At 45.5% G+C, this 18,205-nt stretch overlaps 1 protein-coding gene across 1 annotated transcript in view; it reads right to left on the bottom strand.

The window, feature by feature from the left end:
• Positions 1-18,205, bottom strand: part of LOC119413726 (amyloid-beta A4 precursor protein-binding family A member 1-like) — a 123,832-nt gene that overhangs the window by 64,752 nt on the left and 40,875 nt on the right. Inside the window, exon 5 of the mRNA XM_037680780.1 lies at positions 14,966-15,145. Coding sequence (XP_037536708.1) covers positions 14,966-15,145 — 180 coding nt within the window. The remainder of the gene's footprint in view (positions 1-14,965; positions 15,146-18,205) is intronic.

The following is an 18,205-nucleotide window of genomic DNA, read 5'->3' as shown; positions in this document are numbered from 1 at the left end:
ATATATATATATATATATATATATATATATATATATGTATGTATGTACATGTATTTTTGTATATATATGTATTTATGTACTGTATATATGTAAATGAATGTTTTTCTGTATATATATATGTGTATATATGTATATACTATATGTATACATGTGTATATATATATATATATGTGTGTGTGTATATATGTGTATATGTATATATGTATATATATGTGAGTGTGTAAATATATATGTGTATATGTATATATATATGTGTGTTTAAATATGTATGTGTATATATATATATATATATATATATATATATGTGTGTGTGTGTGTGTGTGTGTGTGTGTGTGTGTGTGTGTGTGTATACACTTTTTTTTTCTCTCTATCCTCCCGTGAAAACAAAAGTGTTTCCCTGTCTTCCCCCTCCCCCTCCCCACCCGCTTCCCTGCTGCACTCTTTTGTCCTGTGAACCCTTAAAACGCCTCTTTTTTTTTTGGCATGCCTCTTAATTCAAAGGATCAGCTGGTCTCTCAACAAAATTGATCAACTTCTCCTGACAGTAGTCAGGGTAAGGAAGACCCTCTTACCTCGACGGAAACAAATTGGATTCATGATGACAACTGGCTTTTTGCTGTTTGGCTGGTGAATTCTGGATTGTCTATAAATTCGTGTGGATGTGTCGAAGCGCAACAGTGCTCAGACTGAATTTGGAGAGCTGCAGCAGGGAGCTGGAGCAGCTGTTATCAGGACTGTGAACTCACTAGCAGCACTCATGAATGGTGGGAAAAATCTTGGAGAAGCTGTGAGCTCAACTTTTGGTGTAAAGGATCAATTTGTCTGTTTTGGAGTTTCCATCAGAGGAATATATACCAGCGAGACTTTAAAAGGCAGAAACAACAATTCACGTGTTCTGCCTGACCCAAATTGTAGCCTTGACACCGGACTTATCTCAGCTCCTCCTGGAATGTTTTGAAATCAACAAAGATGATTTGGCTGTTTCCTCACCCTTCCTTTCCCCAAGGCCGTGGACATGTAACAGAACCTCAACTGAGCAGATGATGAATAATACCTCTTATTTGCCCTGTCTAGGACACAACGTGAGAGATCTTTTTTTAATAACATCTCTCCTCATGTTTTCTTTCCTTTTTTCATCTAAGCAAATTATTATTCTGAACAAGAATAACAAGGCCGCGCTATTTAATAGCCGCAGCTTCGTACACTCCGCCCATCTTTCGGACGACTGTACCTACATATTCTCGTTGTATCTCAGTGCAATGCCAATAAAGTTTATTATGATTCTGATATATACATATACAGGTCCTTCTCAAAAAATTAGCATATTGTGATAAAGGTCATTATTTTCCATAATGTAATGATAAAAATGAAACTTTTATGTTTCAGATTCATTGCACACCAGCTGAAATATTTCAGGTCTTTAATTGTTTTAATACTGATGATTATGGCATACAGCTCATGAAAACCCAAAATACCTGTCCCAAAAAATTAGCATATCATGAAAAGGTTGTCTAAACAAGCTATTAACCTAACCATCTGAATCAACGACGTAACTCTAAACACCTGCAAAAGATTCCTGAGGCTTTTAAAAACTCCCAGCCTTGTTCATTACTCAAAACCGCAATCATGGGTAAGACTGCCGACCTGACTGCTGTCCAGAAGGCCATCATTGACACCCTCAAGCAAGAGGGTAAGACACAGAAAGAAACTGCTGAACGAATAGGCTGTTCCCAGAGTGCTGTATCATGGCACCTCAGTGGGAAGTCTGTGGGAAGGGAAAAGTGTGGCAGAAAACGCTGCACAACAAGAAGAGGTGACCGGACCCTGAGGAGGATTGTGGAGAAGGGCCAATTCCAGACCTTGGGGGACCTGCGGAAGCAGTGGACTGAGTCTGGAGTAGAAACATCCAGAGCCACCGTGCACAGGCGTGTGCAGGAAATGGGCTACAGGTGCCGCATTCCCCAGGTCAAGCCACTTTTGAACAAGAGACTGCGTCAGAAGCATCTCACCTGGGACTGCTGCTGAGTGGTCCAAAGTTATGTTCTCTGATTACAGTAAATTTTGCATTTCCTTTAGAAATCAAGGTCCCAGAGTCTGGAGGAAGAGAGGAGACACAGAATTCACATTGCTTGAGGTCCAGTGTCAAGTTTCCACAGTCACTGGGGTGCCATGTCAGCTGCTGGTGTTGGTCCACTGTGTTTTTTCAAGGGCAGGGTCAATGCAGCTAGCTATCAGGAGATTTTGGAGCACTTCATGCTTTCATCTGCTGAAAAGCTTTATGGAGATGAAGATTTAATTTTTCAGAACGACCTGGCACCTGCTCACAGTGCCAAAACCACTGGTAAATGGTTTACTGACCATGGTATTACTGTGCTCAATTGGCCTGCCAACTCTCCTGACCTGAACCCCATAGAGAACCTGTGGGATATTGTGAAGAGAAAGTTGAGAGACACAAGACCCAACACTCTGGATGAGCTTAAGGCTGCTATCAAAGCATCCTGGGCCTCCATAACACCTCAGCAGGGCCACAGGCTGATTGCCTCCATGCCACGCCGCATTGAAGCAGTCATTCATGCAAAATGATTCCCGACCAAGTATTGAGTGCATAACTGAACATAATTATTTGAAGGTTGGCGTTTTTTGTATTAAAAACACTTGTCTTTCATTGGTGGGATGAAATATGCTAATTTTTTGGGACAGGCATTTTGGGTTTTCATGAGCTGTATGCCATAATCATCAGTATTAAAACAATTAAAGACCTGAAATATTTCAGTTGGTGTGCAATGAATCTGAAAATATATGAAAGTTTCATTTTTATCATTACATTATGGAAAATAATGACCTTTATCACAATATGCTAATTTTTTGAGAAGGGCCTGTACAAAAAAGCAAGTTTTTTTATAACTTTTACTCCCCAATGTTTTAAGGACATATTAACCAAGTTTGAAGGCAATCTTTCCAAATCCTTAGGAGGAGTTTGTTTTAAAACTCACAATTAGAAATGCCCCAAAATGACACTTTGATCCAAAATGGCCGACTTCCTGTTGAGTGTGGACCATGACTCCAAGAGACTTTGTCATAGGTCCTGAGAAGATACAGATGTTCACTGAGTTTGTCACGCTCAGCGGCCTCCGCTGCCCCCGCTGCCCCCGCTGCCCCCACATCTGTTCAAGCCTCTGCTCCTCATACCACAGCCCGTTTTAAGATCATTCACGTTTTTTCCTCCTTCAGTTTTGAGTTCCCCTCTCATTCATTCAGCTCCTGTCACTCTGGCCACTCTCCCTCTGTCATTTCTAGCTGCCTGTCAATCACCCCTGCAAAGCCTGCCTACCTTATTCTCCCTGATCACAGTAATCAGTGTTGATGCTCTACACCTGGTGCCAGCCCTATAAAAACTCAGCTCTTGCCTCTGCAAGGTGCCAGATTATTGAAAGCCTCACAGCCAGTAAATTATCCAGCATTTTCTCGTTCCTAGTTTCTTCGTTTTTGACCACAGCTTCACTCTTGACTCCTTGCTTTGACTTTGCCCCTGTCTGGATACCACGCTCTCGGCCTACACGGTACAACCTTGCTCTCCTCTTCGACCATGACTACGGATCATCCTTTTGCCTGTTCACACTGCTCCTGGCTCTCGACCCCTGCTACGTCCCTGGATTCTGTTTCCTGCCCAGCCCTCCAACGTTCTCTGTCTCAGCCCTGTTCCTGCCACAGAAGGTTAGTGACGTGCACACCACCTCTCTCAGCTCCCAGAAACTTTTTGCAGTCACTAACCTGTCTGTCTTCATAGATTGGACCAGAACCAAGGCTCGGATCTTCCCCAGACAAACGCCTTTAATAAATAAAACCTTTTTTTTAAATATTGTCCTGCGTCAAGTGTTGTGCTGATCCATACAGACTCGTTACAGAGTAATCTGGCCAAAATATGGATCCAGCACAGACTCAGAGGTGGCGTTCTGGTAAATTGGAGGATCAATTTACATTCACCCGCCTGGCAATAAAGCCGGATGGTTTCCCTCAGGCTCAGCCTGTCCTCTTGGGTGAGGTGGAGAAAAGAGAAGCCCAGCGTTGGGCTCTCCGCCTCATGAACAGGTCCAAGTCCCCGTTCCCCTTTTGGGATCAGGAGACTGAGTCGGACGAAGACGAGGATTTGTGGTTTCCTCCCTGCCAGGTCCCTCGCCCTCAGAAGAGCCATAGGCGCACAATGCGCCGGTCCTTCCAACGTCCCGCCCCTCCGCCCTCAGAGCCCTTGCCCCAAACGTTTCCAGTTGTCCCACAGAGTCTCAGACTAGCTGCAGTGGTCCCACAGAGTCTCAGACTAGCTGCCGTGGTCCCACAGAGTCCCAGACCAGCTGCGGTGGTCCCACAGAGTCTCAGACTAGCTGCCGTGGTCCCACAGAATCCCAGACCAGCTGCAGTGGTCCCACAGAGTCCCAGACCAGCTGCCGTGGTCCCACAGAGTCCCAGACCAGCTGCCGTGGTCCCACAGAGTCCCAGACCAACTGCCGTGGTCCCACAGAGTCCCAGACCAGCTGCCGTGGTCCCACAGAGTCCCAGACCAGCTGCCCCAGCAGCTCCCCAGGCCTCCACGTCACCTGCCCCAGCAGCTCCCCAGGCCACCACGTCGCCTGCCCCAGCAGCTCCCCAGGCCACCACGTCGCCTGCTGCAGAAGTCCAGGCCCTCTCTTCAGTTGCTGCAATCTCCAAAACCCCCATGACAGCATTGGCTGGGCCCCTGGTTCCAGAGGCCACAGACCCCCAGATTCCACAAGTGGCAGCGCTGGCCACTATGCTTGCGGCTGTCCTGGCCCCTGTGCTTGTTGTTATTTGGGCTTCCGCTGCACCGCCTCCAGTTGAGTTCCAGACCTCCAAGTTGGCTGCATCACCCCTCCAGGCCTCCAAGTTGGCTGCAGCACGCCTCCAGGCCTCCAAGTGGTCTGCAGAACCCCTCCAGGCCTCCAAGAGGGCTGCAGCTTCCCTCCAGGCCTCCAAGTTGGCTGCAGCTCCCCTCCAGGCCTACAAGTTGGCTGCAGCTCCCCTCCAGGCCTCCAAGTTGGCTGCAGCTCCCCTCCAGGCCTCCAAGCTGGCTGTAGCTCCCCTCCAGGCCTCCATGTCTGTCCCTCAGACCCCCTTGCCAGGTCCACAGTCCTACATGTTGGCGGCAACACCCTTCCATCTCTCAAAGTCTCCAGAGGGGCCGGCGCTCTCCAAGTCTCCAGAGGGGCCGGCGCTCTCCACGTCTCCAGAGGGACCGGCGCTCTCCACGTCTCCAGAGGGGCCGGTGCTCTCCACGTCTCCAGAGGGGCCGGCGCTCTCCACGTCTCCAGAGGGGCCGGCGCGCTCCACTACCGCAGAAGATTCGCCGCCTACCGCAGAAGATTTGCCACCTACCGCAGAAGATTTGCCGCCTACCGCAGAAGATTTGCCGCCTACCGCAGAAGATTCACCGCCTACCACAGAAGATTCACCGCCTACCACAGAAGATTCGCCTCCACGGCCCTCCATGTTGGCTCCAGCAGCTCCTCGGCCCTCCATGTCGACTACTGAAGCTCCTCGGCCCTCCAGGACCCCCATGTCGGCCGCAATGGTCCCCAGGGACCCCCATGATGGCTGCAGCCTCCAAGACATCCGTGTGGGCTGCAGCTCGGATCCTCCTGCCTGGTGCGGCACTGGTCCTGGTCTTGCCTTTGATCTGGACCCAGCAAGGCTTACACGGCCATCTGACCTGGACTTTGCCACTTTTTGGACAGTGGCCGGGCCGTCCACCAGAGTTTTGGGGCATCTCTGGAGGTCCCTTCGGATCTCCAACCTGCCTTTTTGGCTTATTGTCCTGAGTCAGGTGTTGTACTGATCCATACAGACTCGTTACAGAGTTTCAGAATTATCGGTCATAAAATGGCTTGGGGCTGAGGTTTTAAAATATTCTTGGGGGCGCTGTGGAGGCTATTGACCACTTATCATGGATTCCCGTTCAAGGGGTAGATAATGATTGATCAAACTGATTTTGGTGCACCTCGGCTCTAATCTGTGCAATTTAGAGCCAATCGTATGGCGACGGCATTACGTCTTACTTCGCCACGCCGTGCCACCCACATGCTAAACCCAAAACTGTCTTTGTTGGAAAGCAAGTTACACCAACCTCTTCGGTCACTTGACACACTATATAATAATATAATAATAATAATAATCATTTTATTTAAAAAGCGCCTTTCAGGACACCCAAGGACACGTTACAGTAAGAAACATATCAGAAAGATTGTGTAAAAACAAACAACAAGCATACTGCAAAGATCAACAGGAATAAATTGAAATATAAAATACATAAAGAATATAAAATATATACAGAATATAAAATACATAGAGAATATAAAAATATGAAGAATATAAAATACATACAGCAAAGTTAAGGATAAGCGAGTCTAAAGAGATGTGTTTTCAGAGCAGTCTTGAATAGAGAAAGAGAAGTGGTGTTTCATAAGTCAGGGGGTAGAGAGTTCCAGAGATGAGGGGCAGAGCAGGTGAAGGCCCTGCTCCCCATGATGGAGAGGCAGGCAGAGGGTACATGGAGGTGTAGTGAAGAGGAGGATCTGAGAGAGCGAGAGGGGATGGAGATGTGTAGGAGGTCGGATAGGTAAGAAGGGGCAAGGTTGTGGATAGCTTTGAAAGTGAGAAGAAGAATTTTGAATACAATGCGTGATTTAACCGGGAGCCAATGGAGCTGCTGCAGGACAGGAGTGATGTGGTTATAGGAGGAGGTTTGAGTGATGACACGGGCAGCTGAGTTCTGGACCAATTGTAGCTTCTGGAGAGATTTGTTGGGGAGGCCATAAAGAAGGGAGTTGCAGTAGTCAATCCAGGAAGTCACAAGACTGTGCACAAGGATGGCTGTGGAGCGGGGTGTGAGAGAAGGGTGGAGACGATTAATATTTCGGAGATGGAAATAGGCAGACCGAGTAACGTTTTTGATGTGTGAAGTGAAGGAGAGAGTGGTGTTGAGGATGATGCCAAGACTCTTGACCTGAGGCGAGGGGGATAGCAGAGAGTTGTTAAGGGGGATGAGAAGATGTTCTGATTTTGAAACAGAGTTTTTGATACCGACAAGAATGATTTCTGTTTTGTCACTGTTTAGTTGTAGTAAATTGTTAGAAAACCAATGATTTAGCTCATTGAGACAGTAGGTAAGGATGGAGGGTGGGGGGGTGGAGTTTGGTTTTGTTGACAAGTAGAGCTGTGTGTCATCAGCATAACGGTGAAAATGGACACCAAATTTGCGGAAGATGTGACCTAGAGGAAGGAGGTAAATGATGAAGAGGAGGGGTCCGAGGACAGAGCCTTGGGGGACACCCATGGAGACAGGGGAAGACTGGGAATGAAAGGATTTAAGCTGACTGAATTGAGTGCGGTCAGAGAGATAAGATATGAATCAGTCTAACAGAGTACCTGAGATGCCAATGGAGGTTAATCTGTTGAAAAGGATAGAATAACAGATTGTGTCGAAGGCAGAACTTAGATCAAATAGAATGAGGATAGACAGAAGACCAGAGTCAGCAGCAAGAAGAAGATCATTGGTTATTTTTATTAGAGCTGTTTCGGTGCTATGGTGGGGGTGAAAACCAGATTGAAACTCTTCATAAATGTTATTGTTGGATAGGTGAAAGTGAAGTTGACTAGCAACGGCTTTTTCAAGAACTTTGGAAATAAAGGGCAGATTAGAGATTGGACGAAGATTACTGAAGTTGGTAAAGTCAAGACCTGGTTTCTTGATGATGGGGTGATGGCAGCAGATTTGAAAGCTGTGGGAACAATGCCATAGGTTAGGGAGGAGTGGATGATATTACTGATGATGGGAAGCAGAGATGGGAGACAGGATTTAACAAAAACTGTGGGAAATGGATCAAGCTGACAGGATGAGGACTTAGACTTGCTGATAATGTCAGCAATGTCTTCAGCAGAGGGGAGGGAGAAGACAGAGAAGGGGAGGGAGGGAGGGGGAGTTCAACATAGATGCTGGGGACAGTATTAGGTCCAAGGTGTTTATGAATTGAAATAATATTTTCATTGAAATAGGACATCAGAGAGTTGCAAAATTCTGTGGAAACCATGTGAGAGGGTAATGAATTAGGAGATGAGACTGAACGGTTAAGGAGAAAGAACAATGTCTTTGAATTGCCAACATTGGAAATGATGATGTCAGAGAAGTAGCTGGATTTGGCTTGAGAAATACTGTCCTTATACTGGATGACGTGGTTCGCATAGAGTTCCTTGTGAGTTGAGAGACCGGATTTCTTATAGAGTCGTTCCAACCTCCGACCTTTGGATTTCAAAGAACGGAGTTCTGGAGTGAACCAGGGTGCAGAGTTGGAGAAGGAGACAGACTGGGGTTTCAGAGGAGCAACAGAGGTAAGGATGTTGGTGAGGCTGTTATTGTAGAATGTGACAAGGTCATCCGGGTTAAAAGAACTGAAGGTGAAGATGGTATTATTAATATGAGACCAAAGAATTTCATGGTTGATATTCTTAATATTACGGAAGGAAAGAGTGCGTAGAGGTTTCTCTGAAGAAAATTTAAGATTGACACTGAATGAAATCATGAGGTGATCAGTAAATGGAAGTTCATCAGAAAAACAGTTAAGAGGAGAGAGTCCAGAGCAGCATAGTAAGTCTGATAGGGAATTTTTTAAGAGTAATCATTTAAAATTCTTTTTTTGAATACTTTTCATTGTAATCAGCCAACTTGCTTTGACCAGTTTCTGTGTGTGCGTCAACATCCAGTTATCTGTTATACAAGACTTATAAACTGTTAAGAATGTTCCAGAAGATGCTTCTAAATCACAGTTCTTGTTTATTTTTCATTATCAAAATACTTACTGTCCTTGTTTTTCTGTTTGCCACGTCTGTGTAAAGAACCTTGTTATCAGCAAACTGTCACCAATAAATACAAACTACGCTTCAGGCAAGTTGAACTTAGATCCTGACCATTAGAATCTATGTTCCTCCATGCAAGGACCCGTTCTGAATAATCACTCTTGTCTCTCGTGTGGTTTTTTTAAAGGTGATGGTTAAGAAAAACCCTTCATTTATTGGTGCCGCTGACCTGGATTCTCCTCATAGCTGTCTGACGGTGTGATCCAATCCAGACGCGCTGAAGCCGTGCACGTTCAAGGTAAAGCCCTGGAAGTTTTTCTTTCTGTCCAGGCCAGCGTTTGTAGGTCTTATTTGGACCTCTGGCGGACAGAGTGATGGAAATCTGACCGGACACCTCACCAGACGACAAGAAGTGAGTATAAAAATAAGATCGTTATACGTGAGAAAATACGGTATAGTACTAGTTGTGTTGAAACCAAGACCTCAAATTTTAAAGAAGTGAGATTTTTTAACATAAGGTTCAGAGCTAATGCGTAAAGTCTAACCAAAAAGAATCATGATCTTCAGTGTTATAAAAATTAGGTAAATTTTGTCAAGACCTGAAAAAAGTGAGACATTTTTTGCCGAGAACTATTTGGACCTAAAGTGAGGTTCAACAGACATTTCTTTTAGACGCGTCTCATTTCTGTTTTGTCTCGTTTTTTTGTTTTTGTTTTTCTTCTCTGCAACTTTCTCTCTCTTTCTCTTTTTGTGTGTGTAAATGAGTGAATGCATGAATAATAGAGGTTTACGAGCAATATCACGTGACCCTGGATTTCTGACATACCTGTTTGCTGGTGAGGTTCGACCGGACACGCTGAAAAATCCGTGCGCACGGTGGAACTAAAGTCTTGCGGGCTTTCATTCCCATTCAGGCCAGCGTTTCTTAGGTCCATCACGAGCCCACCAATGGCAGATAGACGGAAAATCAGATGTCGTTCACACAACAACAGCGACATGAGAACTTTGTCATAATATTTTGGTTTTAAACAGCTGAGACTATTTCTTACGTTATAAGTAAAATGAGTCCAGACCTCTTCTGAATAAATGAGATTCTAAGGTTTAAGAAATTTACATTCCAAATAAGTAACGTAAATCGAGACCTTATTTGATAAGTGAGATTTTTACAGTTTACAAGCAAAAAGTGAAACCTTTTCTGAATCGAGACCTTAGATTGACAAAAAAGAGTGACGCATAAGCCAAGACCCCTTTTTTTTTCCATCCATCCATCCATTTTCTTCCGCTTATCTGGGGTCGGGTCGCGGGGGTAGCAGCCTAAGTAGGGAGGCCCAGACTTCCCTCTCCCAGCCACTTGGGCCAGCTCTCCCGGGGGAATTCCGAGGCGTTCCCAGGCCCGCCGAGAAACATAGTCCCTCCAGCGTGTCCTGGGTCTTCTTCTGGGTCTCCTCCCAGTGGGGCGTGTCCGGAACACCTCACCAGGGAGGCGTCCAGAAGGCATCCTAAACAGATGACCAAGCCACCTCACCTCTTTCTTTTTTAAAGAAAGAAAAAGAAAAAACGGTGAGGCCCTGTCAAGAAACTCTACAAACTTGGAGTGAGACTGAGAAGCCGGCGTTATTCTAAAAATTTAAGACACGTGCAAAACTTCTGTCTGTCTATGCGTGTATGTTTTAGGAGGACAAGCTGATTCTGTAAAAAATCCTTGACTGTGCTAACAGACGGGACCCGAAGCAGGTTTGCTTACAACCTCCATTAAATTGTTGTTTAGGTTAAGTGATCTTTTGGATCTAAAAAACGAAAACTGCAGCTTTGTTTGTCAGACAAAGATAATACCCACAAAAGCATAGGAAAAGCGCTAAAATACTTTTGTTTTTTTCGTCTGTAAGTTTACTGATCATTATGATTTTATTGATAACTGGTCACTATTTATGTTCCTGATTTTATAATGTTCTTTTTCTTCTCTTTATTTTGTTTTATTACATGTTAAAACCAGAGCTAAAGTCTAGTTGACTTTTATTTAGTTTTAAATAAAATCACAAAGTCAGTGTGAGAGCTGTTATCTGACTGCTGCGAGCTCTCTGTTTGGGAGAGCGCACACACGCACGCACACGCACACACACACACACACACCATCACACACACACACACACACACAAAGGCTAAAAGTGCCTCCTACCAAAGGAGTTATGGGGGTTCAACCGATCTCCTGGTTCGAAACTTGGGTTAGCTCTCCATCCTCAGCAATAGACAGGAACCTGGGCTGTGTGAAACAGACCTAATAATCATTAACCCTAGGTTTTATCAATATCAAAAACCATCATAAATATAAGTAATGCATGTACATATTTTATCATCATTACTATAGTAATATAAGTTCATAAAAGTGTATAAATAGAACCAAGCTCATTATTTGAGTACTCTTAAATATTCCTAATATTAAAGGTCCTAATATTGCTCCTTAGCATATAACATTTCACCATCTCAGTGTACCTTAAATTTAAATGCTTCAGTGTTAATACTAGAAGCTAGTTACTTGCAAGAGGCTTATTTATCATTATCCAGATCAATACAAATGCAGGTGTTCAGAAATAGTATAACACCATTAGTGACATTTAGGATAGAAAAGTATTGATGTTTGCCAATAATATTTTCTATATGCACATTCAAATAAATGTAGCAATATAGCACTGATTTAGCACAGAACCCAACCCAGTACAATAACCTGGAGGCTAATACTAGCCTACTAGCTCCATGAACAAACTCACCAGTTCCCACTTTTAGAATACAGTCAGCTGAAGTTTTTTTTCACAAAGACATCTAAAAGTTGAGAGGCATATCAGCCAGGAATGGCAACATAGGCATTAGATAAAAGCTAGTGCTAGCATGCTAGCTCCAGAAACAAAAAAAAACAAACAAACAAACAAACTCACCAGTTCCCACTTTAAGAATGCATAGTCAACTCAAGGTTTTTTCACAAACAGACATCTAAAAGTTGAGAGGTTTTCAGTCAGAAATGGCAAATAGGCATTAGATAAAGGGCTTTCAATGGCTTAAAGCCTACCTGCAGCCTGCCTGGTTGTGAGTGTCACCGCATGATCTGTTCCCAGACAACAACAAAAATCCTGTTCCAGGACCGGAAGCACGATCAGTACTGTTCGCATTCGACCGTGTGCCCGGGCGCAGCAGATCTGTGCCCAGAATCTTCCTATTTCTTGTAATGAAGAGGAGTTAACTGTAACAAGTACAATTTTTAATGAGAGTCTATGGGCAAGGTTCTTGCTCCCCCAGGGCCACTGGATGAGTCCAAAAGTTAATCAGTTGTCAATATCTACACTGATTGCTTCTGAAAAGTTTCATAAAATAATCCATCAAGTGGTACAAAATATATTTTGATCGAGGAACAAGTTGGCAGCAGAGGAGTAGAGGGTATTTAGCTTGGGCTTCTGCCAATACTGCTCGAAAAGTACCTTTCGAGAAGATATTCTCACTACAGTTTGACTCCCATCACCCTTTGGAGCACAAGTTAGGAGTCATCAGGACTCTGTACCACAGAGCAGACAGCGTCCCCACTAACTCAGGAGCCAGGAAGAAGGAGAAATCCCACACAAGACAGGCTCTAGAGCAATGTGGATATCCTAACTGGGCCTTCCTGGAAGCAGAGAAGAAACCCAAACAGGACTCCAGTCAGCCAACAGGTGAAAAGGAGGAACCCAGACCCAGACCAGTGGTCATTCCATATGTTGAGGGGGTATCAGAGAAACTGAGACGTTTATTTTCTAAACATAACGTCCCAGTGGCTTTTAAACCCCAAAATATAATAAAGCATGCATCAGGATACAATAAAGACTGGTTCATCCCAAAGATCCAGTCCCACGGCACAAACAGAGTAATATTGTGTATGTTGTTCAGTGTCAGGAGGGTGATCAGTCTTACATTGGGGAAACTAAACAGCCACTGGCCAAAAGGATGGCCCAGCACAGAAGATCAACATCATCAGGCCAGGATTCTGAGGTCTACACTCATCTCCAGGCCAGCGGTCACTCTTTCAGGGATGAAGATGTTCACATCCTGGATAGAGAGGAACGATGGTTTGAGAGAGGAGTAAAGGAGGCCATATTTGTGAAAAGAAACCATCCATCATTAAACAGGGGTGGAGCCTGCGTGATCAATTGTCCCCCTCTTACAATGCTGTTATTGCTAGTATCACTCAACCCTCTGTGAACAGTAAACAGCCATCAGGTGCTAATGATCCATTGTTAGGCTGATGGTCCTTCTTGAGCATGTGAGCAGCTGGTTTTGGTTGTCAGCAGCAAACTGGTTGATCCACCCTGAGAAGGTGCTATTTAAGAGACTGAGCTGAATACAGCACCTCAGACTGAGGAAGTCTCTCGGATGAAATACGAAACGTTTCTACTTTTTTTTTTTTTTTTTTTTTTTTTTGTTTTCTTGTTTTTTGAATGTCTAGAGGACCAGATTGAACATTTTTGGATTTTTCTACCTGGATTATTGAGCATATATCAGGATATATTCTCACTACCTTTAAGTTGAATGCTCAAATATTCAACATTGTTGTGTGATTGACTTGGCAAAGCTGAAAAATGGTGACAAAATTGATGAAATATATGTATATGGGGCCTGTGGCTGCTGGGCCCAACACTACCTTGTGCTATAGTACTTCTAAAGCCTCAGCTCGAAGTACTCAGCTCTGCCCTCACCAGGTCCCAGAGAGATGGATGTGTTGGTCCTGAAGTCAGACATTCTGGCTTCAATAAAAGTGCTTTAAATCTTTAAAATCAATTATAAAATGGAAGGGGAATGTATATTTTGTTTAATAGTATAAGGCATAACAGAAGCCAATGGAGATAAAATAAAACCGGCGTGATGTGCTCACGTCTGTGGGTGGTGGTTAAAAGATGGGCTGCAGGATTTTGGACCAGTTGAAGATGTCTAATGGAGGTTTGGGAGATACCTGCATACAGAGCATTGCAGCAATCGAGCCTTGAGCTAATAAAAGCATGAATGTATTTTTCCAGGTCAGGACGATTAAAAAAAACAAATTTAACTTTGGTTAAAAGACGTAACCGATAAAAGTTGGCCTTTCCTACAGAGACTAAATGTTTGTTGACCTTCAAAATCCTTGTCAAAGGTCACAACCAAGTTTTTTAACTGTGGGTGTGAACTTGGATGTCAATGCACCAAAGTTACAGGGAGCATTAAAAAAATACATTCCATCTTTCACTCATTTAAAAACACAAATATTTGCTGACACCATTGTTTAATGTCAGCAGTACAATCAAAGAAAAAAATGAGGATCACTAGTTTTAGTCTTCCTAGGAAAATAAATTTTGTCAGCATGGCAGCGAAAAGAAAAGTGACTGGCTGTAACTGATCCAAGTTGCAGCAAATAAAGAGAGAAAAGGAGAGTACCGAGAATAGAGCCTTGCAGCACACCATGAGAAAGAGGGGCAGTAGAGGAAGACAGAATATCCATCATGGCAGAGAGAGCTCTGTTGGTCAAGTAGGAGGTGAACCACTTGAGAACTGAACCAGATATGTCTAAAAAAGTTAATTCTGGTCCTCTGGACATTCAAAACATAAAACAAAGCTAATAAAAAAAATGTAGAAACGTTTCGTCTTTCATCCGAAAGACTTCCTCAGTCTGAGGCGCTGTATTCAGCTCAGTTTGCTGCTGATAACCAAAACCAGTTGTCAGCAGCAAACTGGTTGATCCACTCTGAGAAGGTGCTATTTATAAGACTGAGCTGAATACAGCACCTCAGACTGAGGAAGTCTTTCAGATGAGAGACGAAACGTTTTTACGTTTTTTTTTTGTTTGTTTTTCTTTGTTTTGTTTTTTGAAAGTCCAGAGGACCAGATTTAACTTTTTTAGATTTTTCTACCTGGATTATTGAGCATGCATCAGGATATGAACCAGATATGGTTGAATTCATCTGAGTTCACTAGCTGTAGCAACCACTGCAGAGGGAGCAGTCAAAAGAAACTTCTACTACTACAACTACAATCATATTTAATTATCTTACTGTACAATAAAACATCACTTTAGATAAGCCAGTCTCAAATTAATAATTCACAGCCTACTTACATCTTTGCAGTTCTCAGACTTGGAGAAGTGGACCAGATCATCATTATACTCTTCTTGAGTGCTGAGAAGGTCACTATATTTCTTCTGAGTCAGGTCATCAGGGTTTATACCATTTGCTTGTAAAAATTCTTGGTATGCCACACTGAAGGCTTGCCCAATGGACTGGGCAATCAACTGGGCCTAAAGAAATTGACAAACTTAAAATTTATGAAACAATCAGCACAAGTAAGATTGGACATGACACACAATTGGCTGATTGATGGAATAGCTACATGATTGGCATGGAATTTTGATTTAAAATACATTGTTTTAAATTATTTTGCACCTGCTGCAGAAAAAGCTTCCTCCTCAATGTGTGTGCAGTAGAGCTGTCATTTCTAACCCGGGCCCACTGCCTACTGCCCAGCCTGGCGCAACCCGAAATTCGGGCCAGTCCAAGATAATGTGCTGGATGTTTTCGGGCTTTTGATTGCATCAGCAGACGCATGCAACTGATGATCCAATTTGGATCACAAACTGCGCTCGACAGTTTGACCCTGTACTGACTGGTCGGTTGAAAGGGTAAAAAACGTCAAGATGGCTCACTGCCAGCGATCCCACCTGAAGCTTAACTGGACTTAGCCGTTGCGTCAGCGGATGCACACACAGACGACAACCCAATTTGGATCATCAGCCACACGCATCTGCCAAGAGTTAATAACTATAATATCTATAATATTATAATAACTATAATAATCCATTGACTATTGTTAATAAACAATAAATTCATTCAACCTTTATTTAAACAGATAAATCACATTGAGCCTCGAAGACTCATTTACAAGTGAGACCTGTTTGGACAGACAAAAACAGTGGTTAACTGGACACATGTAGGAGTTGGAGGCTGTAAGGATGGTACCTTTTTGTGGCCCGGTTTGTGTCTGTGTTCCCTAGTGCTCTCTCGTTAGTTCAATTAGTGCCACCCTTGTCTCGTCCCAGCTGTTCGTAATCACGTCTCGTCTTGTCCCTATATATAGGCCGTCTGTCAGTCTTGTTCGTTGTCGCGTCGTACTCGTTGGGTCTCCTGTGTTCCCCTGAGTCTTCCAAGTTCCCTGAGTCTTCCGAGTTCCCTGAGTCTTCTGAGTCCCCTGAGTCCTCCTGAGTTTCCCGTGCCTTATCTTCCTGTTCATGTAAGTTTTGCTGCCCCGTCAGCCTGTTATTTTGTATCTTTATTTTATCATTAAATACCTATTTTTGTATTCTGCTGAGTTGAGTCCCTGTCTGCACTACTGGGTTCGCTCCTGCCTAGAAAATCCTGACATTACGACGCGACCAAACCAGAACCCAGCGGGCTGGGTCTCTCTCGGCAAACTCACCTTTTTTCTTTTTCCTCCACGAGCCATAGATGGACGAGCTCCACTCGGTCCCTGTCCTGCTGCCGTCCCACTGCTGCCGTAGTGGCAGAAAATGGTTCCGGAGGTAGTCCGCGGCGACCGGCCCGGTCTCGTCGGCTGAGCAGAATTTTAGAGCTGGTTCCGGTGTTTCTGTGGGAGCGGGATCCGCTGCCTCACCTCCCAGGTTTCCGGTGGGGGCGAGATCCAACATCCCGCGGGAGCTCCGGTCCACTCCTGTTCGGTTCAGTGAGTCCAGTCCACTTGACGCCACAGGGGCGGGTTCCGTCGCCTCACCTTCCAGGTTCCTGGTGGGGGCGGAATCCGGCCTCTCACCGGCACACCACGCTGCGGCTGTCCGACCCAGCCTGACCGTACCTCCCTAGCGTATTCCCAGTGACTCCGTGGGGGCGTGTTCCGCCGCCTCACCTTCCAAGTTTCCGGTGGGGTGGCACCCGTCACCACACCCCCACATAGAGACATTCCCTTCTTATTCTCATTTTCACCCAAAGAATTTATGCAAATAAACCAAACTTTACTAGAGTTATTCCATTCAGCTAAAGCTAACCCGGCTTCCTTCGACATTGTGTTGTCCCAGATGGAGGATTATTTATTATCTATTCCTGGTCTTGCACGGCTTCCTGAGTACAATCTATTACTAACAAAGATAGGGACTTTAAAAACCCCTGTAGTCACTGCCATCTCGGAACCCACGCTGCACTCAGCCCCCGAGGTGGTTCCCATGCTGCATGCAGCCCCCGAGGTGGATCCCACGCTGCACGCAGCCCCCGAGATGGATCCCACGCTGCACGCAGCCCCCAAGGTGGATCCCACGCTGCATGCAGCCCCCAAGGTGGATCCCACGTTGCATGCAACCCCCGAGGTGGATCCCACGCTGCACGCAGCTCCGGAGGTGGATCCCATGCTGCACGCAACCCCCGAGGTGGATCCCACGCTGCACGCAGTCCCCGAGGTGGATCCCACGCTGCACGCAGCCCCCGAGGTGGATCCTCACCTCTCCTGCTCCGAGGTGGTCCCGTCAGACGCTCCTCACCTCTCCTGCTCCGAGGGGTCCCGTCAGATGCTCTTCACTTCTCCTGCTCCGAGGGGTCCAGACAGACGCTCCTCACCTCTCCTGTTCCGAGGGGGTCCAGACAGACGCTCCTCACCTCTCCTGTTCTGAGGGGGTCACGTTGGATGCTCCTCACCTCTCCTGTTCCGAGGGGGTCCAGGAGGATCCTGTTCCTGCCGCAGAAGACTCCGTTCCTGCCGCAGAAGATTATGTTCCTGTTCCTGCTGCAGAATGCTCCGTTCCTGCCGCAGAATATTCTGATCCTGTTCCTGCCACAGAAGACTCCGTTCCAGCCGCAGAAGATTCTGTTCCTGTTCCTGCCGCAGAAGACTCCGTTCCTGCCGCAGAAGACTCCGTTCCTGCCGCAGAAGATTCTGTTCCTGTTCCTGCTGCAGAAGACTCTGTTCCTGCCGCAGAAGATTCTGTTCCTGTTCCTGCCGCAGAAGACTCCGTTCCTGCTGCAGAAGACTCCGTTCCTGCCGCAGAAGATTCTGTTCCTGTTCCTGCCGCAGAAGATTCTGTTCCTGTTCCTGCCGCAGAAGTTCCTGTTCCTGTTTCCGTTCCTGCCACAGAAGATTCCTTTCCCGTTCCTGCCGCAGAAAACTCTGTTCCTGCCACAGAAGATTCAGTTCCCGTTCCTGCCGCAGAGCCCCTGGCCTCTCCGTCGTCTGCTACAGAGCTCCAGGCCTCTCCGTCGTCTGCTGCAGAGCTCCAGGCTTCTCCGTCGTCTGCTGCAGCGCTCCAGGCCTCTCCGTCGTCTGCTGCAGCGCTCCAGGCCTCTCCGTCGTCTGCTGCAGC

The sequence above is a fragment of the Nematolebias whitei genome, chromosome 8 (assembly GCF_014905685.2).
Source record: "Nematolebias whitei isolate Nwh7 chromosome 8, NemWhi1, whole genome shotgun sequence".
NCBI lineage: Eukaryota > Metazoa > Chordata > Actinopteri > Cyprinodontiformes > Rivulidae > Nematolebias > Nematolebias whitei.
Note: the sequence above shows the minus strand (reverse complement) of the source record. Positions and strands in the feature narration are given on the sequence as shown.